This window comes from Drosophila eugracilis, unplaced genomic scaffold (genome assembly GCF_018153835.1).
Source record: "Drosophila eugracilis isolate 14026-0451.02 unplaced genomic scaffold, ASM1815383v1 contig_2155, whole genome shotgun sequence".
NCBI classification, from domain to species: domain Eukaryota; kingdom Metazoa; phylum Arthropoda; class Insecta; order Diptera; family Drosophilidae; genus Drosophila; species Drosophila eugracilis.
The window spans coordinates 803,752-829,772 of record NW_024573039.1 but is presented as its reverse complement, the minus strand read 5'-3'; the positions used below and the strand labels follow the sequence as shown (position 1 = coordinate 829,772).

The window sequence follows — 26,021 nt, the reverse complement described above, 5'->3', positions numbered from 1 at the left end:
TTAGCTGGCCCGGAATCGGAATCGATGGGATCACCTGAAGGAAAGTCATTTTAAATTTGAATACCAAGAGCTTTGGTTTTCTTGTTTGTAAATAATGGTTTCTGCTTAATATATTTCGAGTTGCTTAGGTCAGCAAAGAAGTGAATAGTTATTGAGAATAAGAAAGGATAAGTGAAGAGTTTTCAGGTCTTAGATGAAGGAAAACCAATATGGATTCAGGGATATGGAAAGAAACTTATTCTCATGAATAGTATAGAAGGTCTTAAGAATATTAAAATATTTTTTTTTGCCATATACTTTTAATTCCAATGACCATTTACCGGTAAAGAGCCAACTGGCCATCCATCTTGGAGTGGCTTCCACTCCTGCAGCTTAACTTGAAGTTCACTTCAAACTTTTCGCCCAGCATAATTTAGCCAGGCATTTAAATTCATTTTAGCTAGCAGCGAGACACAAAAAAATATGCCAAATTAGCTGAGATCTGGTTGGTTGGTTGGTTGGTTGGTTGGCGGGTGGGTAGGTCCAGGCCTAATTAGCCCCAACTGATTCGCTGTCTGTGTATGCGAGTGTCTTCATTAGAATGCAACTGTTTGCCAGGCTCTTCATGGCAATCTACACACAGCTACAATTGCCTCTCATCCTTGGTAACATCCTGAGCGTCATCCTGTGCCTGTGACCCATTTCTTTGCCAGCTGTCGGCTTATTAATGAGTTTTTTGTTGGCCAACTTTGCCGGCTTTGCCTTTGATTTCTTCTCTCTGTCTCCGTTGCTGTCTTCACAATTAGCTAAGCTCTGTCTTAGCAAAGTCGACAACATGACAACAACAACAACAACCACCTTACTCTCTCTCTCTCTCTCGTCGTCTTGTAATTTGGCCTGGCTAGATGGCTGGATGGCTGGCTGACTGGCTGGTTGGTCGTCCAATGTATATGTAGGTTCACTCCATCGACTTGTCGACGTGTTCGCGCATAAATCAGAGCTGCAAAAGTCGGCAGTGGCACTATACAGTGAGTAACCCACTGTGGGGCTGCATAATGAATGCCTTACGGCCCAGGAGGTCCTTTGTGTTGCACTCGCTTACTGGATGGCAAAAATTGCATCCCGCCATTGGATTATATTGGGATTGAGGTGCATTTTTTGATTGATTGAAGTAAAGTGCAGGTCCTTCACACGCCCTCTCTCCTTCGACACATCTGCATTGATCCCACGAAGTGAGGGCTCAAACTGACGCACAGATTGCTTATAAAGAGCTCATGAGAAGGGCAGATAAATAAGGTGTCAAGTTAATGCCTCACTAGTTAACATAAGTTAAAGGTTAAAACTCGGATTTAAATCTGAAAAGCTTGGGATAAAATGGAGTATATGACTTGGAAAGCAGAGAATAAATGAGATTTGTTGTTAAACTTTTGCATTGGAAATGCCAGAACTATATTAATCTAAACTGAAGTTGGTCAGAGACATATGCCAAAGGTTATTTGTTCAGAGGGTCCATGAAAAAAAAAAAGAAAAAACTTTACAAAGACCGCAAATGGTTGGGAAATTGTCAGCAACTCATTTGCTGGTCTTCCCTTCCGAGAAGTTATGAAAATTTCGAAATACCACAAAAATATCCTGTGTCCAACATATATGCGAACTTTGGTCTATTCTCTTTTTACATTTTTCCTTCTTACTTGTACATTTGCATCTGTTTTTCCTATTTTGGTATTTTCCCTCTCTCTCTCTCTGTTTTCTATGGCCATGATCTTTTTGAATTTGTCGTTGTGTTTGCACAGTTTTAGATTTCAGTTGGGTTTTTTTTTTTTTTTTTTTTTGAAAACTTTTCTATTCTGCAACAACTGTCTCATGTAGCCTGTATCTCTGTCTTTGTCTTGCTATCTTGCTATCTCTCTTATACGCTGGCAGCCCCAGCTTGGGGCACAAATCCCTTGCCTACATTTCAGCGCATACAGAGTTGTCAACAAGCATTGACATTAATTAAAGCCCAGCGTTGCATGCGACAGCAACTTGCAACTCTGCTCATTTGTGAGTGTGGCGCGTGTGTGTGTGTGTGTGTGTGTGTGTGTGTGTGAGTGCCTGCGGCGGCTTCAGTTAACCATTAGACTTTAATTACTATGCTAAAATTCACGCTCGTCTGCCGCACCACAAAGCACCAACAGCGACGGCAACAAAAAAAACTGGAAAAAAAAAAAAGAAAACGAGAAAAAAATGGAAAAACTAGTAGTTGGACAAGTGTATGCGAGTATTCTCTTCTGCTCGTTGCCCCCAAAGTATGCTTTAAAATTGCATTTCGTTAGGATTCTTCTACTCTACCTCTCTCCCTCTCTCTCTCTCTCTCTCTCTCTCGGTTTAACCCCTCATCTTGTTGCCCTGCAATCGCCCAGGCATATTCTTAACCCTCTGACATGTCCCTGAGCCTTTTTCTTTTTTGCATTTTTTCTTTTTTGCATTTTTTCTTCATGCTGCCATTCACATTTTCTGTTATATCTTAATCGTGCGTTTCCCTTTGACTGCTTATAATTTCCATTAAATTCCTCTGTTTTAGCACAACACTTAGTCGTTGTTAGTTGCCAACTTTAATGCCAATTTAAATTAATTGCAATGCTGATTTTAATATCGTTATTAGTTTGATTGCCAGCCGCCAGTTCAGCTTTGATCTCACCAAGCCGGGATAAAGTGTTAGGCAAATAATATATTTAGCTTTTTGGTTTTGATTATTTTCAGCCGGAATGAGAGTGAATTTAAGCCTATGTTTAAAACTAATTGGTTTCTTAGTTAAATGAGATAAAACACGATGTTGTTTTCTGGTTTTTTGGTGTATCAATTACTTTTATAGTTTGCAGATCTAGAGCCAGTATAGAGTTAAGAACGGATTAAAATGAAAATGTAGGAAATTGCAGTTTGCATGTTTGCATCTTTGGCTAAATCGATTTGCCATGTTTCGCCATATGGCTAGGTTTTAATCCAAGTATAGGCCTTTCTTGGGCTCGTAGGTGCTCCTAGTAGCTTCTAGTTACTACTAATAGCTCCTAGTCGCTCTCCTAGTCACTCTCCTAGTCGCTCTCCTTTCGCCTAATTCCCTCTTGATTATCATAATTAAACAATTTAGTTTCAAGTGTTGGCCTCCCATTTGTTGCACTTTGCTCTGTTTCCCGAGTGGCAGCAGCAACAGCAACAACAATTCAAATGCATTGTTCATGTTAGTTGCAAGTTGTTGTTGTTGCTGTTGTTGCTGTTGCTGTTGCTGCTGTTGTTGTTGTTGCTTCCTGTTCTTTTTGCAGCAGTTCTTAAATGTAAATTACGCGCTTTGTTGACTTTGCCCCTGCAGCAGCAAACAGTGAAAGGGGTTTCCTGTACTGTGTGTGCTGTGTGGGGTTTGGGTTTGGGTTTGGGTTTGGGTTTGGATGAATATAGAGGCTTCTAGAGTGGGGTGGTGAATGAGGTAAGCAGTGCACACATTATAGTTCCCATTACCTACCCATACCTTCTACTATACTATACTGCCCTCCCACACTTCCCCTCTGTAATTGTGGCCAGCTTTGAGCTGAGAATTTTCCTCAGCTTGTGTGCGTGTTTGCGAGATTGCTGTCAAAATGTTGTAGGCACCACCGAAAATCCCCTTTAACTCCGCTCTCTCTCTCTCTCTGCCCCATCTACTAAGCTAGAACGCCCCTTTCCTGGTGGCGCCTTTGATTGTCAGTTTTGGACAACGTCTCTGTTTGTCTGGCAAGTGAAATTTTGTTTGACGTTGCTCGATTATGCATGTGGAAATGGAAGTGGAAGTGGCCTCCGTGTGTTTCGGGTATTTTGGGTGGGTCTTTGGTGGGTGGGCCATAGGCAAACTATGGTTAGTTTATGCGATTGATTTTTGGTACTTGTACTTGTGTGTGTCCTTGTTGTTGTGTTTTAGTGCCACGTGCAAGACAACACGCCAAACATGGCCCAACCTGCGTATACGTAATATACGTTAGGGAATTGTTATGTAAATCTGTTATAGAGATTTCCGTTTTCCTTTCCTGGCCAACAACAGTTAAGCAGTAAGAAAGTCTTGCCTTAAGTTTGTTGATTTTTCGCTTTCTTTCTGTCTTCTTTTTTTTCCTAATTAAATTCGTTTTTTAAATGCATTTTAAAATCAATTAGCAAAGTCTTAGTTAAAGGAAGTTTCCTTTTGTTGCAGTTTTTCATTTTAGTTTTTCTTTTTTTTTTTACAATCTATTTAGACATTCTTTCTCTTAGTTCTTGTTTATCTTTCTTTTCCTTCTTTTAGCTTTATTTTAAGTTATTTCCATTTTGTTCCCTTTTTAAATTCATTAAGTTTGAGTTTGAGATACATTCACTTCATTCCGCTGTAATTGAACATTTTCCAACCGGCTGATATATTTTATATTTTACCAGTTCAGTTCTTATTGGACATCTGTAAGTGTGCCATTGCAGCTAATTGAGAAAGTGTTGCTTCGCTCTCATTATTTTTTACACTTTCTCATTTACCTCTGCCTTTTTCCCAATTTCCGCGTTTTTTCTCTGCCCCCCCCCTCCTGTGTCTTGAATTTTATTAGAATTTTCCAGTCTCTCTCTCTCTCACCTTAAAGTTTTCCCATTTCGGCTCCAGTTTCTTGTACTTAATGTCAAGCAACCACCATTCCTGGTAACCTCCTGACACATTGGCCTTCAAGGCTGGCTTTCTTACTTGATAGCCTCCTCCTCTGACCGCAGCATCAGCTATTTCTTCGCCATTATCATTTGACACGCCACCACCATCCGGCACAATCTCTCCTCTCTCTCCTCCGGTATGACCCCTTGCACCCTTCAAGCGGTGACCCCAGTATTGCCTAGTTTCCGGCACGTTTGCCCCGACAATTTTCCCATTTTTGCCTTTTGCTCTCTTGCTTTTTAATTTGTTTTAATGAACTTTCAAGCAACGTATTCCATTCCGAGGAGGGGCAGTAGGAGGATGAGGAGAAGGCAAGGCGAGGCGAGATTCAGTTGCAATATGCTAGCTCACTTGTATAATTACAGGCGCCATTGCATGTGCATCTCCGCCCGTTAAAAACCCCCCGCCCCCCCTGGAAATGCGCCTCTTGAGCCAGGCAACCACCCCTACTATTTTTCCGCGCCGCCTCTCTTGTTTCTGGGCTTGGGCCTGAAGTGCGTGGCTTTCATTAATTTTAATGAGTTTTAAAAGTTGTTGCCATTTTTTTTTGCCACACTGCACGCGCAGTGCCTGCTCGTCCCCATCACCACCCCGCCCCGTTGCCTGTCTCTGGTTTTTGCCCTTTTTTGCCGCAGACTTTTTTTTCGTTGTTGTTGTTGTTGATTTCATTTTTTTTTATTTCATTTATTTGATTCTTCCTTACTGCTACTGTTCTCACTGTAAGTTTTCCGCGTGCAGTCGTATTCTTGTTTTTTTTTTGCTGTTTTTGTCGCCCAACTTGTAGGTTCGCTCTGTGCACTTGTTGTCATTTGTTCCTCGGCAACAGCAAGAACAACACTGACAATACCAGACTTTTATCCATTCAATGCACACACACACACTTACACACACACATACAATCAAGCACTCAGGAACAGAAACAGAAACTGAGAGAAATATAGATACAGATTGTAGAGATGCATATATATAGATATGTACGAGTTTGTATGGACAATGACATTTATTTCTATTTGCAGTTGCATTTGCTGAAAGGCAATGTGAAAATGTGGGTGAAAATTGAGGGGGGAAAGTAGTAGTAGTGAAAGAAGGGAGAGAGGGGGGCTAGAGGGGTGTCATCGCCACCTGCTGTGTGTATAGTTTACGCTTAAATAACTCACAGCTGTGCATAATTCAGACTGAAGCTTAGCAAAGCCCCCTTTTCTGGACATGGACATGGAAATCGGAATCCGAATCCGAATCTGAAACGTAGGAGAGTTGGCAGGGGGGTGGGAGCACCATTAGACTAGAGCTGCTGCTTCTCCAAAACTGAAAAGCTATCAGTTTTTAGTAGCAAAAGGAAAAGGGAGTGTTGGCAGTGCAAGTGCAGGATTTAACCGGGTTAAGTGGAAGCCGCTGGAAATGTTGAAATGGAGAAGATTTTGGGAAAATTATATGCGGAAACTGGAGGGCTGGCATTGTGCCCCTTGAACTGCAGTACATAGAGAGATCGTTGAGATCGTTCTTTCAACGGCAGAGTACAAGTTGACAGCTTTATTAAAGGCTCTGCCGTCTGGTAGACAGCTTTTCCTTGCTTGGTCTCTTTATCTTTTTTTCCCAGCAAATAAGATTATTCTCTCAGTTTTTCCATTGTTGTTGTATGCCTTTGGGTGTTGGGTGTTTTGCTATTTTGGCTGAGTTGGCTGTGTTGGTGGGGGGGAGGGGAGGGGAAAAAGATGAGTGACCAACATCAAGAGCCATAATGGAAATCAAACCAGAAAGCCAAACATTTGCCAAGCTGTCGTGTTACTAAGTGCGGCGTTAAAACAGCTCGAAAGGAGAGGGAGAAGTGAAAATAGAGCTGGCTGGCTGACAGAGTGAAGGGATCCTTTTTAGGATTTTGCATTCCTCGAACGCGAACATTAGAACCAGAATTTTCCGTGGTTCGTGGTACGTTTTCCACTCAGCTTTCTGTCGTTTATTTGCTTCATTTTCGTAGGCTTCCTTGTCGAGAGTGTCCTTTGTCCTTTTGTCCAACTGCTTGTGGCGTTTTCGCAATTTGATTTATGTGTTGCCCCCAAAACATTCATTAAGATATAATCATAACGCATAGAAAGCGCACACAAACAGGATGAGTATGGCTATATATATATATAGTAGTATGTATATATGTATCCCTATCTCATATATCATAGAATGTCCTTGTGTGTGCTTGTCGCTTTGAGTGTGTGATTTCCCCCCCACTTCTTTTCAGTCGCTTACTTGTTTTTGTGTGGCATCATCAGTGGCGCAAACATCTTTGCAAATTTCTAGACACATTTTTTGGTCATAAGATTTCATTAGATTCACATGACCAGAAGCTATAATGAGGTTTGGCAACATCTGTGTTTTTGGCCTGCAGGATGGCTGCAATGTGGGCCAAATCAGGCTAATGGCCCAGATCGTTCAGATATTGTCTTTGCTGATTGAGATATGTATTAGGCATAAGGCATAACTTTAAGGATTTTGATAAGAAGTATCAAAACTGTAAAAGTCTCTACTCGACTCGTCTCTTAACTTTTAACTTTTCAACCAAGAATGAAACCAATCGAAAAATGCTTTGAAATCTATGATTTTGTCTTAGCTTAACCTCGGTTCATCGGTTATCGGAACTATATCGATATTTAAGGTGACCATGTAGTCAGCCTACAACTTCTAAAGGCCCAATTCGTTTAGATATGTGAACTTATTGTCCTTGTTGATTGAGATATGTATAAAGAGAAGGCATAACGTTAAGGATTTTAACTTAAAATTAAACCAAATAAGTTCTAAACTTTAAAAGTTTATTTCTTTCATTTCACTTATCAACCAAGAATGAATCTAATCGAAAAAAGCTTAAAAATCAATCTTATCTTAGCTTAACATCAGTTATCGGAATTATATCGATATTTAAGGTGACCACATAGTCAGCCTCTACTGCTAATGGCCCCGATCGTTTAGATATGTGAACTAATTGTCCTTGTTTGATTGAGATATGTTTTAGGAGAAGGCATAACTTTAGGACTTTAACTTAATATTAAACATAATTAGTAACTAAACTGTAAAAGTCTGCTTGTAGGTATACTCCATACGTCTCTTTGATTTCACTTCTCAACCAAGAAAGAATCCAATCGAAAAATGCTTAAAATTCAATTATCCTATCCTTAGCTTAACCTCGGTTATCGAAAGTATATCGATATATTTAAGGTGACCATATAGTCAGCCTACAACAAAACAACTCGTTAAATCTTTGTTTTTCCTTGTATAAACCCAAAGTTATTTCGTTAAAAAGGAAAACAAATTGTTTAGTATGGCCATAAAGACCAATAGTTGATCTTCTTCCTGTGGTTAACAGGAAAATTGGGTCATTGAAAAGCCTTTAAATGCAGATGAAAACTTTATAAACTTCTGGCAAACGTAAAACTTTTTACTCTATTAAATCGTGCCCGTTTTTGATTATTTTTGCTGCTCATTCTAATTTTAATTTCCTGTCTGCAGTTTGTCCTTTCCTTCGCCCCCATCCCCATCCCCTTCTACTGAGTTGAAAAATGCAAAATAATTAGAAATGTCCCCCGCCCCACCTACATACAGTGCCGAACTAAATTTTTGGCACAGAAGGCTTCATGAACTTTAGGGCACGATTTCTCCCCTTAAAATTGAGATATTTAAATAAACCAAAATTTATACATATAATGTTATAAAAACATAACACGACAAAGTTTATTTCAACTTTTTACCTTCAATGGTTGATTTTTAAAAATTAAATAACATAAATAAGAGGTGAATTTGGCTGAACAAAATTTTTGGCACACTTATTGAAAAACTTAAAAATAAATGAAAATAACTAAAATAAATACTTTGTGGGTAAGCCATTTTGTTTTATAAAGGCTTCCAACCGTCTTGGCATCGAAGAAACGAAATTTTGGGTTGTTTCTGCCCCAATATTCTGCCCCTTTTTCTATTAGAGCCACCTTCAGCCCGGAATTTGTTTTTATCGCGCGTTTTTTAACGCACCTGTCCAGCTCCTTCGCACAAATCTTCAATGGGATTGAGGAGGATGCGGCAGAGTATGTTGGACGTTATGTGCGACCCACATACGCACATCATAAGCCGTTTAAGGGAGCTTCTTCTTTGGAAAGCGCAAAACACACCGGACGACCCAAGGCTTTGACCGCCCGGGAACAGGCCCACATTATGAAAATGGTGAAGGTGGACCCAAAAATTTCTTCAACTCAGATCGCAGCAGAAGTTAAAAAAAAGTTTGGAAAATAAATTCATCCAATAACGGTGCAAGGGACCCTGCATCAGGCAAATTATAATAACCGAGTGGCTAGAAGAAAGCCAGTTATATCAAAAGGGAATCAGAAGACGCGATTAGACTATGCGAAAGAATATTTGAAGAAGCCAATTGATTTTTGGAATAATGTAATATTTTCGGATTAAAGCAAAATCAAAATTTTCCAATCTGATGGCGGGCAATGCGTTTGGAGAAAACCGAATACTGAGCTGCAGAAAAATAACCTTCTATCGACGGTGAAACATGGTGGTGGAGGCGTTGTTGTGTGGGGCTGCATGTCCGCTTCAGGGGTCAACGAACTGGAGTTTATAGAAGGCATCATGGACAAAAATATTATTTAGATATTTTAAAAAGAAATTAAAAAAAAAAGTGCCGAAAAGTTGAACTTCCCACCATCATTCCCATTTCAACATGATAATGACCCAAAGCATACGGCTTATGATGTGCGTATGTGGGTCGCACATAACGTCCAACATACTCTGCCGCATCCTCCTCAATCCCATTGAAGATTTGTGCGAAGGAGCTGGACAGGTGCGTTAAAAAACGCGCGATAAAAACAAATTCCGGGCTGAAGGTGGCTCTAATAGAAAAAGGGGCAGAATATTGGGGCAGAAACAACCCAAAATTTCGTTTCTTCGATGCCAAGACGGTTGGAAGCCTTTATAAAACAAAATGGCTTACCCACAAAGTATTTATTTTAGTTATTTTCATTTATTTTTAAGTTTTTCAATAAGTGTGCCAAAAATTTTGTTCAGCCAAATTCACCTCTTATTTATGTTATTTAATTTTTAAAAATCAACCATTGAAGGTAAAAAGTTGAAATAAACTTTGTCGTGTTATGTTTTTATAACATTATATGTATAAATTTTGGTTTATTTAAATATCTCAATTTTAAGGGGAGAAATCGTGCCCTAAAGTTCATGAAGCCTTCTGTGCCAAAAATTTAGTTCGGCACTGTATGTACATGGAAGTTGAGTCAAAAGTTCAGTTTGTTGTGCGTGCCTCAGTCGGAGTCTCATTTGCATGACTTCCAACCAAATAAACAAATCATATACAAACACACTTTTATCCTTGCTTTGGTGTGTGTGTGTGTATATGTGAGTGTGTATCTAATGCGGTGTTTATGCTATGAATTTCATGAATTTACAAATATGTGAAATCAAAATAGGCCACAATTTGTGTGAACAGAAAATGGCTTATAGAAATCATAATATTCTACTTTCTTGTTCGAATTTGGTTTTGCATGAAAAGTATTCCGCATAAACCTAGAATATATATATATATAGTGCTAGCATTTCTAGTTATTTAACAGTTTGCAAAAACTCACACATGTCAGCCTTTTTGCTGGCTTCAATTTTGAAGTTGACTTTGAAGTTGAGTTGGTCTTTTCCCTTACAATTTCAGACTCTTTCAATTTGATTTCTCTATAATTCTTAATCCTATATCTTTTCATTTTGGCATGACATTTCCCCTACCCCTACCCCCTCTCTCTCTCACTCTCTCTCTCTTTGTTTTTATTTAACAGCTTAGGAATAAGAATTTTCCTACTCTAACTAATCGAAATGCATTTCCCTTTTTTGTTTCTTTTCAGGTGAGTTGAGCACTTTTGGTTCAATTTATACAAGAACGATATATCGTAAATACATTATATGCTAAGATATGGTAAGGAATCTGTTATCTTGCTTTTGGGAATTTCTCTGTTGTTTTTAAGGGCGAATGATGTTCGTAGAAGGGGAGTGAGAGGGAAATATATCTTTTTTACCGCCCCCCTTGCTGTCCGCTTGGAAATTTATGTACTCCACCTTCTTGGAAAACCCCTTCTGGCTGCCTTTTTTCCTTCCCCCCCCTCACCATGTAACTGCAGAAGCTAAACCAATATTATTTCTGCCTTCTATCTATCTAACACCCCCTGCCAACTCGAATTTTCCCCCCAGCCGCTGCTGCTGCCGCTGCTGCTGCCGCTGCTGCACTTTGTCTTTGGCTTCTCTTTACTCGATTTTTCGGTCAGTGGCAATTGGCCGTCGACGTCCGACGGAAACAGTTCCCCCTTCTCTCCCTCCGCCCTCCCATCCCAGCCACGCCCCTCCTGCTTGTCCGTTACCGCCCTTTTTGGTATAATTTTCCGGCTGTTTTCACGTTGCAGGAAACCCGTGAATTTCGCGTTGAATTGGCCGCACTAGGGAGTGCTGGAAAATGGTAAAATAAGAAGGGCGTAAGGGGAGGTCATGAAAATGAATGTCGTATTTGTTCCCAGCACCCCGGCCCCCCCGTCTCATTTTCATAGGTACCGAGCTTTCTCTGTGCTAATTTCTGCTCCAGTTACGCGGTCGGTGAGCGAAAAGAAGCCACCTCAACACTCTACCACTTATTAAACATAATTCACATGGCATGGCCAAAAAAAGTCGTCAAAAACAACAATGGCCAAAAGAGAAACCGCAACGAGTTAATTAAGTGGCTTAAACAATCGAAACTAAGTGCAGAAAATGATGGGAGATTAAGGAGATGGGGGTGGAAGGGGGGGCTAAGAGTAGTCAAAGGTTAATGGGAAAAGAAGGTATAAGCAGGGCTGTTGACTGGTCCTGAGTTTGCTGTGCTGCCAAAGTTTCACCAACCTCGAATTCTCAATCTGCAATGAAGCAAAAACCACCAGCAAGAAGCTGTCCCGACCAAAACTGCATTTGCACAATTGCGAATCGAGGAAATCGCATGCGTGCTTGTAGTTACAACACTGAGAGAAATGAAAGCTTCAATTTGAGTTAACTAATAACTTAAGTTGCTACAAAGATTTCCCTTTAAACATAAATGGAGGTCAGCTAATAGATTTTCCACAAAGTAACTAGAAAATCATAACTACCTTTTCGGATTTATTGATTTTCCAAAACCAGAAACAAACTTTAGTGGCATGTGCGGCACATTGGTGGTATAATTTGTGGCATTTAATTAGTTAACTACTTAAGTTAATATAATAATAACTTTACTGGCAGATTTCACTGGGTTCCTCCGTCCATTCAAAAGTTTGTCTCAATTCTCGTTAACTTATTAAACTGTTAAAATCAGGCAATATTTCTTCATTAAAACAAATAGTTAAATGAAAAGCAAGTAGAGGCAATGGTGGTGTCCTTTTGCTTTTATCACTTGAATCGAATGATGAATTATGTGGCATGTGGCATGGAAATGCGATTGATTGTATAAATATTTGCACTTGAATTAAGATTAAACAGAAGATTATGTTGAATATTTCATATGAATGGGCGGTGAATGGTAACCATATTTCGGACTTTAAATTCCATTCCTGGCCTTCTTCACTTTTGACATGATTTATACTCGAAATGGGGTTTTTTTTTTGCTTGCATTGGCCGATCGTTTTTTCCTCTCAGTGAACTCCCGCCATATCGTTTTTTTTTTTTATTTTTTTTTTGGGAATGCATGTTGAAAAGGGCTCGCGGGCGGATTGTTGGTTGGCAAAAGGGGGAGTGGGGGGGTGTCGTGGCAATGCAGGGCACATGGCAAGCGCAGTCATTGCGGCTAAAGCGGTTTCTGCGGTTTCCGTTAGCCGCAAGGCAGCTCTCCAACAACCATCCATCCTGCGTCCTGCATCCACCATTCTCCATATCCTTCCCGCTTCAGCCGCAAACTGCTTTTGGTCGTCGCCTTTGGCGTCGCCTGACGCTGCATTGATAAAACTCCCTTGAGGGGTTGAACGAGGGGTTTGCTGTAGCTCGAATTCGGGGATTCGGATGGCATACAACCAGCCGCAGTAAAACAGTTGCAGCCACTGAAACAGAAACAGAAACTGAAATGGGGCGGGGGTAGCCAGGATAACCAGTTACCGATGCAAAATTTAACAAGATTTCCACAGTTTTGTTAAGGGACAACAAATTTGATTAAGTTTATCTAAGGACTAAGAGAGAAATTGGCAATGCTTTGCAGGAGATTTTCATTTCAACTTCAATTTTGTTATGAATTTTCCTACTTTCTTTAGCTTAAAGTTTTGTGGAGAATTTTATTTGGAAAATTGAGTCTTTAACAAGATTTTGGTTTCTTAGTTATGTTTATGAACTGTAAACCTAAGAGAAGTTTAAGGAATTTATACTTTTTGGAACAATCTTAAAGATACAATTTAGGTTAAGATAATCCGCATAAAAATCTGTAATCTTTAACAGTGTAAATCCATCAAGGAATGTTTAAAATTAAGCTGCTAAGAACCAAAGTAATGAACTAAGAACTGGGCATTGTTTTTCATTGCAATTGTATTCTGTCAATCCATTTTTCCATTGCTTTTCCATCCAAGTTTCCTATTGTACTTTAGTCTGATTCTTCTTTTCCTTGAGCGGATTTTCCACATTTTCAGTTCTTCTTCATTGCATTTCTTATCCCTTTACTTTTCTTTTCTGTACCTTTTATTTTCTTTTCCTCTAACACAATGATGTGTATGTGGATGATGGGGGAGGGGAGGTAAAATGGAGTTTTCCTTGAGCTTTCCTGCCACTCAGGCAATGCAACCCACCGCACTGCATCCCCATTTCGTGTGGCATTTTTATTGTGCCTTTGTTGTTGTTTCATTAGATCATTTGAAATTGTATGCCAAGCAGTTGTGTTGCCCGTTGTTGTTGCTTATTTGCATACATGCACAGGGCCAGCATATCTAAGCAGTTCCTAGCTCTATGTATATATTATATACCTATGTGTGTGTGTGTTTAGGATTGCTGCACTAAAAGGAAGCCTGAGTTTTGCCTGTGGAAATTGAAACAAATCTTGAACAATGCAGCTAACTTTTCTGTTGTTGCCTTTACCACTGAGCCGTAAGTTATTAGGGCCCCCAAAATGACTGCCCCGAAAAGTAGGCAATTCAAAATGCAGAAGCCCCCGAATGTGGCTAATGTGGCACACAAGCCTGCAAGCTTGGTAAAAATACCAGCAAACCAAGAACCCACACACATAGCCATGCACTTTGACACCCCCCACCACCCCGCCTGACCCCAGACTTGTTTGGAATGCCCGGCATTTGGGGGGAATGCAATTCGAACTTAAAGCCTTTAAAGTCCCCAACAGAAAAGGCAGAACACGGTGGGCGGGAAAGTTTTGTCCTGGTTTATGATGCGGCCCGAACGGCACGTTTAAGCAATTGCAAAACTTTTTATGGAGTTTTTTTTTTTTTTTTTTTTTTGTTTGTTTCTTCTATTTCATAGCCTCGATATGGCCACATATAGTCGTAGTCCGCCTGAGTTGCCAGCTGCCAGTTGCCAGTTGCTGGTTGCCAGTTCGTGTTGGGTCAGTTCTGCAGCTTTTGGCAGTGGATCAAAAATAAATATAAACGAACTTTCCGCTTACATTGTCGTTCAAGTATAGGAATAAACAGATGTATTAATGGAAAGTACAATTATGATTTAAGAATGCTATTAGTTAGGGAGTTGTTATGATTCATAGGAGTGATTCATAGGAACTATTAGCCCAACTATAATCCCTTTAACTTCAAATAATTTTCGATTATAAATGCCTATCCCACTCCCTTTTTTGTTCCTACTTAATTTAAGTAGCTCTTTTGTCTCGTTTTGTTAAACGCATTAGTAATTAATTGACCGCTTAGATTGGCATTCCAATCGAAATTCCCCATTTAATTGTTATAATTTTTGTTCAATTTCATAAATTATAAATCATTAACCGCCTACCCTAACCCTCGGGCATAACATTGGCAATTATTTCAGTTTCACTCAGCCATTAATTATTTCATTTTTGTGGCTTTTTCATCTAATGAAATTGCAATAATAACGATTGCCACAGTTTGCGAGCCATTGCAATGACCTCACAACTGTTATCGCTCCGGATGGCGTTCGGGGGTACGTGGTATTAATCTTTATGGTCAATGGTAGGTTGGATGGTGGGTGTTTGGTAGGTCAGAAGCGTTACGAGTCGTAAAACCCCCCAACTAACGACGGTCCAAAGCAAAGCCGTAAACTTTGCCCCCGCAGGTTATTTCTCCAGCTGCGGGACATTTTGTTTCCCTGTTTTTGTCGTCACCCTATAATATTAATATAACAAACACAAGCATAGGGTATTATTGCAATGTATTTCATTGGTTTTGATAAAGTATTATATATTTCTAATAAGAAACTTAATGGTAATGAGAGGTTTAGTATTGATATTTACATCTGCATTCTAATTATTCCAAAAAAACTAAAAATATTAGCTTATATTTTCGAAAAGCTAAACCAGAACACCCATTCAGTGTTTTTAGATTAAAAAACATTACTTATTAATTATTACAGGAAGCAGAAACCATAAAGTTTAATAACAATAAAATGAATTTAATAGCAAAAGTATAGAAAGCCTAAGGCAGGCCTAAACTAAACCCAAACTTTGGTGATGGATATTAGCTAGACTTCTTGAATCTTTATCCTTAGTCCTTGGTTTCACTTAAGAATACTCCTAAGACTTTCACAAACCTTTAGGGTATCTGTCCCTTTCGATGATTTTGTAAGCTTTTTGGCCATTTGCCTTCCAGCCAAGCACAAGCAACAAAAAAAAAAAAAAGACAAATAAAAAATGTGGAGCTTTGCTGCTCGCTTTGCGTTTGGCATCTGTCAAAATGGCAGCCAACTTGGCGGGTGGCTTCAAGAGGGGGGTTGGTAAAATGATGGCTGCTTGGTGTGGGTTATGCGAGTGGGCGTGCTTAGTGGGTGGCACTGTCACGCAAACGTTTGAGCAGAAAATGACGATGTCGTTTGCCTTTGCCTCGCTGAATATGCCCTTCCCCAATTCGCCTCGTTGTGCCGGTTGTGTGTTTATAAACGAGTTTTGCATTAAAATTTACAACAGCAGCAACAATGGCAACAACGCACACTAAATGGAGACATCAACATCGTTGGATGTGGTGTGTGTGTGTTTGTAACAGGGACAGGTGAATGTACCCGTTGCCTTGCTTGGCCATGACAGTTCCCTACTCCGCAATTCAACTTTTCCACTTCCACTTCTCTGCGCTGATTTGTCAGGGTATAAAAAAAGGAAATATAAATGTTATGACTTAATAGCGGCTGCAAGGTGGGAGGCTGCCAGAGGCAACAGCAAGCAGAGTCAGAGGAAAGAGGGAAAAGGGAAAGAAAATTCATGAGAAGACGGAATCATCATTTTCTCGGCTCGCTGTTTTCAACTTCCTCAGCGTCTGAGTCGCAAAGTGTGCCATGCCAAGTGGCCAAATCAACAGATTGCCATCCCTCACATAAAAGCGAGTGTATGTATGTATGGGTGTATGTATGTATGGGTGTATGGGTGTATGGGTGTACACATGACAGCACGTGATATGTGTGAGTAGATGGGCTTGCCAACTGGAAGATGACGAGCAGCACATCTGAATAACACCTGAGCCAACAATCTCGAATCAGGTTCATCAATCGAAAGCGATTTAGACAGGAAGTGAACGGGAGTGAAGATTCCCTAGTTGACGTTATGACTGCAGGATTTCATTCATCAAAATTGATCATAATCCCAGAGCATTAACGTAATGGATTTTAAACTAGAACGACGAGTCTCAGAATGTCTTAGATTGAGATTTAGCTAAATTATGCAGCCAGCATCTAACTAAGAGAGTTAGCTGAGAGGTGTAGTAGTTAATAAACACTGAAGCTATCCTTGCTATAATCTTAATCATGTGCTCTTAATCAAATTGACTGAACTGGAAAATGAAGGCAAACTACTACTGACTACTACTACTACTACTACTATCATCATCGCTCATCGCAAAGTGAAGTGGCTTCAATGACTATGGAAAAGTGCAAGGAAATCGAAGTAAATTCTTGGCTGACAATTTGGCCATGGTGGCAATTGCCTGGCTTAATTCACTGACTGCAGTTCGAACAATTGGCCAAGTGAAATCGACTTACTGAACCCTGGGCCATGCATCAAAACCCCCGCCACATCCACTTTCAGCATATCTCAGTCAGCACCTCTGACCTTCCGACGGTCCGCCGGCCATTTGGCTCTCAGTTTTTCTGGCTTTCATGTCTCCAGTTGTGATTCTTCTCGCTTTCAGTTTTTCCCCATTTTGGTTTGCTTTTCTTTTTTTTTTTTTTTTTGGGCCAGTCTTTGGCGTTTGGTTTATGGCAGCAAAGGACTGCGGCAGTTTTGGCATTTGCCAGCACTCCGCACACACACACACACACACACACTTATACACTCGACAGCTGTGTGTGTCATGTCCAGAGCCATAAATCATTTATTTGAAAATTGCTATTGTATTGCGGTTTAATAGCATGTGATCATCATCATCAGCAGCAGCCGCACGAGCCCTACCTTGTGGGCAGTTGGACTGTTTGGTTCGTCACACACACACACACACAACACACAACACACTACACACAACATGTCGTATTCATAGCCAACTGTCTCGCCTCGCCGCTTGCATCGTTACATTTAATATCCTAAGTCGGATGGTGAGGGGAGGTGGTTCGGACGAAAGGTCGGTAGTATGGAAATGCGGGGTCATATGCCCCAACATGGCCATTAATTATAATGCCGCACTGCGAGCTGAGCGAACGTTGAGGGGCCTCAGCCGACTTCCGCTAGGGCCAGGGATACGCCTACTTCGCCCAATGCTGCCCCCAAATAAAAAACCCAACCCAACCCAACCCAACAACCGCCTCCACCACACACACAGAGCAACATATGCCGCACGTTCGGTGCCTTTGTCGCCTTTTTGTGTCGTGTTGTGGCAGTGATTTTCCTGCCTTGCCCCTCGATTTTTCCCACCGGGGTAACGAGGTCATTTGGCAATATACCAACACAAACAAAAATTATGTTATTGGTCAATGTATTTATGAGTACGCCAGGCTGGCCCCTAAAAACCAAGCTCTCTGGACTGCGGACACCGAACACCGAACACCGGACTCCTCCGCAGTCCCAATCACCTCCAAAGGTGTATGTATGTATGTATATGTGTGTGTGTGTGTGTATATACACCGCCTGCTCTGCGAAAATTGCACGAAAATTGGAAATTTATTGCCAAGCCCCACACAAACACACGGACTCGAACAAAGATAACGAGTGAAAGAGGAGACCAACATGCGCTAATGACATTGTGCTGTGGTTTGTCCCCTTTTTGCCTCTTTTGCCCCACCCCCCTTTTGTCTCTTTTCTTCCTGCCCGCTCCTTCTGTGTGCTTTTCGTGTGCGAATTCGATTGGATTCCCACCATCACCAGCAAAACAGATGAAAACCACAAAATCGGATTCAGATTCCATTTCGAATTATTACATCTTCTGCATGAATTTTCCTTTCAATCGAAAGTAAGCCAAAGTCTTGTCATAATTTACATTATTAATTTGCTTGGTGTTTAAGGCTAGCAATGGAAAAGATTAAAGATTTTTAATATTATATGTTTTCTGTTCAAAAAATAACAAATTACCCAACTATTTCGCTTAAAACTATAAACTTTGTTATTCGCGTCTTGAATACAAAAGATTTGTTTACAATTGACTAAGCTTAACATCGGTTATCGAAATAATATCGATATTTAAGGTGACCATCTACCAAAAGGCTACCACACAAGCCAACAAGCCGACTGTAACTGTAAACTAATGTAAACAAATGCTGTAAGCATATTTTCTACAAACAAATATGAAAAAAATATATTAATCTCAGGCTAAACAGTTTAAAATATTCAATTTTCCTTTTGTTTACTTTTAATTAACTTGCTAATAAGAGTAACTGTTAAGGGAAATGGCCATTTAATCCAAAAACAACAGTCGGAAACAAAGTTAGTGTGGTTGGATATAAGGGATTACTGTGACTACCATTTGAGTTTTGAATATATCCAAAAATATATTTGTATTAAAACATTACTGGGTATCAAAGCAGTTAGATGCTCTTCATCTATGGAACAACCAAGCCTGACGAATGGCCAATTGGACACGTTACTGCCACGAACAGGTGAACTAGAACTAGAGAAAAGTTCTAGTTTTTTTAAGTCATGCGCTTGGGCTACTACCTGCCAATACTCAACGTCTTTATCACGCTTGAGCTAGGGCATACAGCCTGCAACCGTTTGCCGCGATGGCTGGTGCCGCTGCGGTATCGCCTGGACATCGTGACGCGAATCAACCAGCCCTATCAACCATTTGGCGGTTCAGTACTGATTGACCTGAGATCGGAACGGCCTACTAAGAAGCTGGTACTTAATGTTCGGGATTTGGTGATTAGCAAACAGGATGGCGTAGCCTTAACCGTCAAGAATGGCAATCCTGTGACTGTCAGCCAAATGGATATAGATGTTAGACTTTGCCGGATGACTGTGTACCTTAAGGACGCTCTTATGATCAATGTCACATACGCACTGAACGTTTCATTCTCCAGTGTCCTAAGGACAGATCATACCGGTTTCTATAGTAGCACCTATGTGGATCGTAACACCACGCTTGCCCAGTGGCTGGCGGCCACAAATTTTGAACCAAATCACGCCAGAGAGGCTTTTCCCTGCTTCGATGATCCCATTTTCAGGACCCCGTTCACGATCAACCTGGCACATCCGCAACAGTATCGCGCTCTGTCCAATATGCCCGTCAAACGGACCATTCGACAGTGAGTAATGGCCCTTGAAGGGGATTGAGATTGGTTTGGGAGATAGAAAGAAGACACCTTTCGGTCTTTTTAATCAGAATTTTCCAAATTATTAGCTTAATCCGACTCTTAAGTAGCCGTTTTTAATCACTATGAATTAAAGCGCCAACATGAAGGGCTACGTGTGGACGCAGTTCCAGGAGACTGAACCCATGCAAACATACCTAGTGGCCTTCTCGATCAGCAAGTTTGATAGGCCAGGATTTACGTCCAACGATCGTCCTGGCTGTCCGATCAGCACATGGGCCCGCCCGGATGCCCTGGCCCAGACGGAGTTCGCCAACACAGTAGTGGCGCCGCTACTTACCTTCTACGAGAATCTTTTCAACAGCACCTTCGGCTACCCAAAAGTTGACCTATTGGCCCTGCCAGACTTTGCCTTCAAGGCGAAAGAGACCTGGGGCCTGCCAACCTTTTCGGAGGAGTCCCTTTTATACGATAGCCAACGGAGTTCGATGGCCGATCAGCAGGGCGTGGCACGGGCAGTGGCTGAGACGGTGGTGCACAGATGGTTTGGCAACCTAGTATCGGTGCCTTGGTGGAACGAAATCTGGCTAAAGAATGCCTTTTCCCTGTACCTTTCTCGGTTCGGAGTGCATTCACTGCGTCCGGAATGGGACTACCAGGAGCGGCACGCCATGAAGCTTTACCAAACTGTGCTCGACTACGATGCCTATGTGCATACGGATCTGGTGGCGGCATTGGTACCCAATGAGACCCACGTTTGGGCGGCATATAATGACATTGGTGAGACGAAGGCCACCGTTCTTTTTGACATGCTGCATCGTGTCATGGGCGAGGAGGCGTGGCTGTCGGCAATTCGTCGCTACCTGTTGATCTATGCCAATCGCTATGCCACTTCTTATGACTTCTGGGATGTCCTGCAATTGCACGTGGATCGCAATGGACGCCTGGGCAAGGGTCTTAACATCACCCGCACCATGGAATCCTGGTTAAAGCAGCCAGGATATCCTCTGCTCACGGTCATACGGAACTATGACGATCATTCGGTTATTGTGGAGCAGAAGCGTTTCTTCATCAGTTCGCAGTTCAAAAAGCCCGTGGCTAAGGCTCCCTGCTGGTGGGTGCCACTCAGCTACACGTGCCCCAGCTGCAAGCAGTCAAACAGCTCCACTGCCAATCGATGGCTTACCTGTCCGTTTTCACGCACCCAGGTTCGGATCAGACCCGTTCGAATGGAAAAGCTATTGGCGAAACCAAGTGACTGGCTGTTACTTAACGCCCGACACTCGGCACCATTTCGCGTGAACTATGACCTCCGCAACTGGCAGTTGCTCAACGAAACGCTATCCGATCCGAACAAGTTCCGCCTGATCCATCGTGTCAGCCGGGCCCAGCTAGTCGATGATCTCCTGAATCTGGCCTGGAGTGGTGTCATGACATATCCCATGGTCTTGGGCATTCTCGGCTATCTTGTGCATGAGGACGAATACGTAGTATGGCAAGCCACAAGCATTAACTTCGAACGGATAAACAACGTGGCCAAGAGGAATCACAATTACCGGGTCTATAAGGTGGGTCTATGGGACTCAAAGGGGTGGTATATGTTTTGACCCAATTTGGGCAAGGTTTCAGCCTTATTAACTTAGGTTTTTAGGGAACTTCACCATTTAATCTTAGAACGGGAATTTAAGGTCAGGTTTTACGCACTTTTTCAGACATACATGCGCCTCCTTCTTGAGCGGCAATTCCAGCAGGTGTCCACAGATCTTACTTCCGGGAATATGACACACCGCCCGCTGATCTTGGGTCTGGCCTGTCAATATGAGCTGCCCGCCTGCGTAAGCCTGGCTCGTCGGGAATTTGTAAAGGCAACGCCGGCAAAGAGCGGCTGGATGACCATCCGAGAATGGGAAACGGTCCTTTGCGCGGCTGTGAGGTTTGGTACCGAGGCGGACAGGGAAACCGTGGAGTTGATGTTCCAGAGATCGAACTTTGCCGCCGAACAGCAATCCCTTCTGACCGCTCTGGCCTGTTCGCGGAACCCCTTCGCTTTGGACCGAGTCCTTAGATGGATCTTCGAGACTGCTGGCCCACGCAAACATAACGCCTGGCGAACTTTCAAGACAGTTGTCTCCAACCCCGTGGGTTACGATCTGGCCAAGCGGTATGTGTCCACCAACATGCAGCACATACGTAACTAGTAAGTGAAAGAAGAGAAAGGATTTACCTGAACAGAACAAAACTTAAGTTTTCCTCAATTAAAAGCTGCAGCAACTCCACCAACAAGCTGGTACGTCTCATGAGGCCACTGATCGAGTGCCTGTCCAGTTCAAAGGACTTGAACTTTTTAAGCCAGTTCTTAAATAAGATCTTAAGGGATATGAGTGGTGCGGAGGGGATGATCAAGATCCTGCTGGAACGCGGCAGCGATAATATCCACTGGCAGACCACCAAGTTCCGTCCGATGTTGACGGCCATCCGGAACATAATCCTATGGCGGAGTTCGGGAACTTCAAAGGGAAAGGAAATAGATGTGCATTGAGTTGTCTTGGAATAAAGTTGCTAATGTGTCTAAGAAGTTTGCCTTTAATCCAACAACTTTTATAAGTATTAAACTTAAGTTTAAGTACTTAAATTCCTGGCACAAACTTACTAAATCAAAGACATTCATTAGATTAAAGTTTTGGGAACACAAAAGAGCCATATTTCGGTTGAAGACTCTCGGTAATCATTGATTCTCCCAGGGACCCTAAGCTGTACCCAACAAAGTCAACCATCCATCGTAACAACATAACTAACGCGATCTCATGGGTGGCGACTTGGTATCCGTCTGTTCTGCCTTCCGTTCGGTGGCAATTAGTGAGCCTTGCCTCTGCCACAGCCTATCTGGCCCAGTCAGTTTGCCAGTCAGTTTTGCTACAGTTGCTACATAGTTGGGGCATTTTCAGTTGCTGCATCATTCAGATGCGCGTCGCATCGCAACGCATCGCATTAGCAGGCCACACGAGGCAGCCAAGTGACAACTGACAATTGACAACTGGCAGCTGATGAGTGAAGGAAGAGGGGGTGGTGTCGGGGAAAATCGAAGGGAGAGAAGGGTGGGTAACAGCTGCCTTAAGGCGCTTAGTTCCAGCCGCCTGCTCTCTGCGGTTTGCCAACCCTACCCAGCCAAAGGATCGACGGAATGATTATGCAATTCCCTTTGCCAGCATTTTGGCTATCTTTTCGGGACATTTCGGTTACGGACTTGTCCCCATTAGCCAAGATTCCAGCATTCATTACCATATTGTATGGTGATGGTGTGGATGGCTAACTGGCTGAATGGCTGGATGGCTGGCTGGCTGACTGACTGACTGACTGGTCATGAAGAGGCATCAATCAGCGCCTAATTAGCTTCTTATTTGCATCTCTTTTGGTGTGCCATGGTGTAATATCGCATATTACACATACGCCGCGTGGCCAGGCAAACAAAGTGCTAATGAGGTGAGTCTCAAATTTCCCCCAGCGTACATACGATATATATATAAATATATATATATAGTATTATATAGATGTATATATCTGATGACAGAGTGGGAGCAAAGTTGAGCTGTCATTTATTCATGAATCCCCAGGCGGCCGAAAGAGAGAAGAAGAATTTCCCAATGAATGAATGCAACTGTAATTTACAATTCTCTTCTTTTGGAGCGGATAGAAACTGGGGTCAGAGGTCGTAGGGTCGAAGGGTCGAAGGGTCGGAGGTATAGGGAGTTTTGGACAGTGGCTAGCCAAGCGTCAAACGTTGGCCTGACTGTATTTACATGTTCTTGATTTGAGCCAAGTTACTTCCTTCCTTCCTTTATTCAACCTTCGTTTGCTTCCTTCCTTTAGCCCTTCTCCATTGCACTTTTGTTGGCCATTTGGCTGCAGTTTGCTATTGTTTGACCGGCCTTTTGTTTAAGCCTTTTTCATTATTTAAATGCAATTTTAGATGCCAACCTAGCTACCACTCCCCTCTCTCTCTCTCTCTCTCTCTCTCTCTTTATTGTTTTTCCTTCTTTGTTGGGGCTCACTTTATTTTCCCTGGCCTTGCATTTGTCACATGAGCAACTAATTGTCTGTTCCTCGGACATTCAATATGCCTTTCTCTGTTTTGGTCATCTATCTGTCTCCCTTGCTGGGTTCATCCTCGCTGCTCCTCTGTCTAATCCTTTTCCCTGCCACTGAAGCCATCCAATCTCTGGAATGTCAGTGCCCGACTTTGGTATTAATTACAAACAACGAGTCGGGAGATCGGTTGGGAGGGGGGGATAGTTAGCATATTATGCTGTCTATGTTTTACCCAAAAACCCCCCCAACTCCGGCCAAGTCCTTATGGCCGCCTTCATGTTGCCGTTGGCCCAGACTAATTGAAAATATTGCGTACTGAAAATTGCATAAAATTAATTGCCATGCATAATCAATGAGCTTGCAGAAATAAATTGAAATTTAATTGAAATGTTGCATGTAAATAAATAAATAAATAGTGAAGTGGCAAGCGAGAAGTTCGTGAATAATGCAGGTCAAGGAAATAAAAGCACAGCATCAGCTAATTCGATTGCATTTTTCTCTTCTCTTTTTTTTTATGGTTAGTAATAAAAAGTGAGGACCTCGGCTGGGTAGTTATAATTGAATTATAAATTTAGTTAGTTAAATGTATTAATTAGTAATGATGAGTAGTTAAGTAAGCGTTAGCTTTTCAATTTGACTCTTTCAAGGATTTAAATTAACCTGTTGCTGGTCTTGGTAACTCACCGACAGACAGCACAATTGTCATTTGGCCTTAAAAATGCAACTAAATAATGCGGTTGAGCTTGGTCTGGCCAATTAATCCATCACAATTAGCGCTGCTCGTTTGGATTCTGGGGTTCTGGGTTCTGAGCTCTGGTTTTCTGGGTGGGCCACCAAAAAGCCAAAGCCACATATGGTGTTACAGTGGTTCAGTGGCAGCAGCATTGCAGTGGTTCTAGTATAGTAGTACCCTGCCACAGTGCTCTCTCTCTCTCTCTGTGCATTGATTGACTGGCAAACAGGAGTGGCCGAAGCTTCGGAATTATAAACATCAGCAACCAATGGGAAAACCAAACAGAATTTCGCCTCCTGATGTTGACGTTGATGCGGATGCAAATGCTGATCCTGATGGCCCTCATGGAGTCATCCCAGTCCGACTTCGTGTTTGCTTTTCTGATTATCATTGCATATTTCTGGGCGGCAGTCCGAAACCCCTCATCCTCCTCAAAACCACTCGCTGGACTCCCTATGGTGCTGTGTTGTCCGTCTGTGGTTGGACTTGGTTTTTCTGAACTTTATTTTTATGTTTATGTTTTTTTTTTTGTTGTTTTTTTTCTTTTTGCCGCCGTTAGAGAGAGTTTTCACTTCCGTCTGCTAGCTGGATAAACCTTTTGGCAACATGAAATGTAAAAATATTATTTCAATACGTACAGCAAGTGTGTGTGACTGAGTGTGTGTATGTGTGTGTTTGCGAGTGTTTTCTGCATTTGAATTGTTGTTTATATATTGTTTCGCTTGGTTTCCACTCACACACACACCCTGTAAAATGGGGATACTTTTGGTAGTATAAAAGATAGATTTTTTCATATCATTAAGAGTATAGTAAAAAGGGTATCATTAGTGCTGGACTATGCAGATTTTGACCATTTTTGCTGCGCTGTTAACGCCATTTTGTTGTGTAATGGCTCAGAAGTTTGTTTGCTCTATCACCCCCCCTCTCATTCCAGCTCACCTCTCCCCTCCACGGTGGCTGAGTGTTTTGTGCTTTTTATCGCTTTGTTCATTTTCAAGTGCCAGATGAGTAAGTCAGCAGAAAGGGGGGAGAGGGAAAGGGAAGGAACAGGCGGAGATCCAGGACATGGCTGGACATTTTAATATTTATTAATTTACGCCGTGTTTGTCCAGCTCTCCACTGAAGCGCACCAATTTCGGTCAATGATTTACTGTCCAACGGAACAAAGGCAACGAGGATACAATGTATAATATATGTAAAACATATATACAGCTTTATATACACATATATATATATATATGTATATATAACCAAAGTACATACTTGGCATGTGCAGCCTTTAAAATTGCATTGTAAATGAGTAATTTTGTCATCGGAAATCGGTTTGTTTGCCTTTTCGGTCTTGTAAACACGTTTGTCCGACATTCATTATGCACGATTTCAATTAATTGATTTTTTTTTTTTTTTTTTTTTTGTCCAATTACCGGAGATTTTCCGGGTAAATGGCCGCACTAAGCGCTAAGCTGATGAGGCTTGAATTTTTACGCAGCTGCACATCAAAATTGCATACAAAGGACAATGTTTTTGGGTTTTTAGTTTTTAGGCCAGGTTCATTAAACGGATTTTCTTCACCAGGCATACATTTTATTTATTTTCTCAATTGTGAAAGATAAAATTGCATTTTTCAAGGAATTTTCTTTCTGACAATTGACTGCATTTGAAAGGCATATAACTTAGGCAAATGTTCTC

At 41.7% G+C, this 26,021-nt stretch overlaps 2 protein-coding genes across 4 annotated transcripts in view; both read left to right on the top strand.

The window, feature by feature from the left end:
• LOC108110117 (putative mediator of RNA polymerase II transcription subunit 26) overlaps nucleotides 1-26,021 on the top strand; it is an 82,924-nt gene that overhangs the window by 12,905 nt on the left and 43,998 nt on the right. Inside the window, exon 2 of one of the 3 annotated variants that reach the window (XM_017219020.2) lies at nucleotides 10,531-10,601. The exons of the other annotated variants lie outside the window; for them this stretch is intronic. The gene's annotated coding sequence lies outside the window, so the exon portion shown is untranslated. The remainder of the gene's footprint in view (nucleotides 1-10,530; nucleotides 10,602-26,021) is intronic. 3 annotated transcript variants of the gene reach the window in all.
• On the top strand, nucleotides 18,900-22,706 carry LOC108110114 (aminopeptidase Ey). Its single transcript, XM_017219011.1, has 4 exons — nucleotides 18,900-19,507; nucleotides 19,650-21,081; nucleotides 21,226-21,710; nucleotides 21,776-22,706. The coding sequence occupies exons 1-4, from the start codon at nucleotides 18,900-18,902 to the stop codon at nucleotides 22,050-22,052; spliced, it is 2,802 nt and encodes a 933-aa protein (XP_017074500.1). The 3' UTR covers nucleotides 22,053-22,706.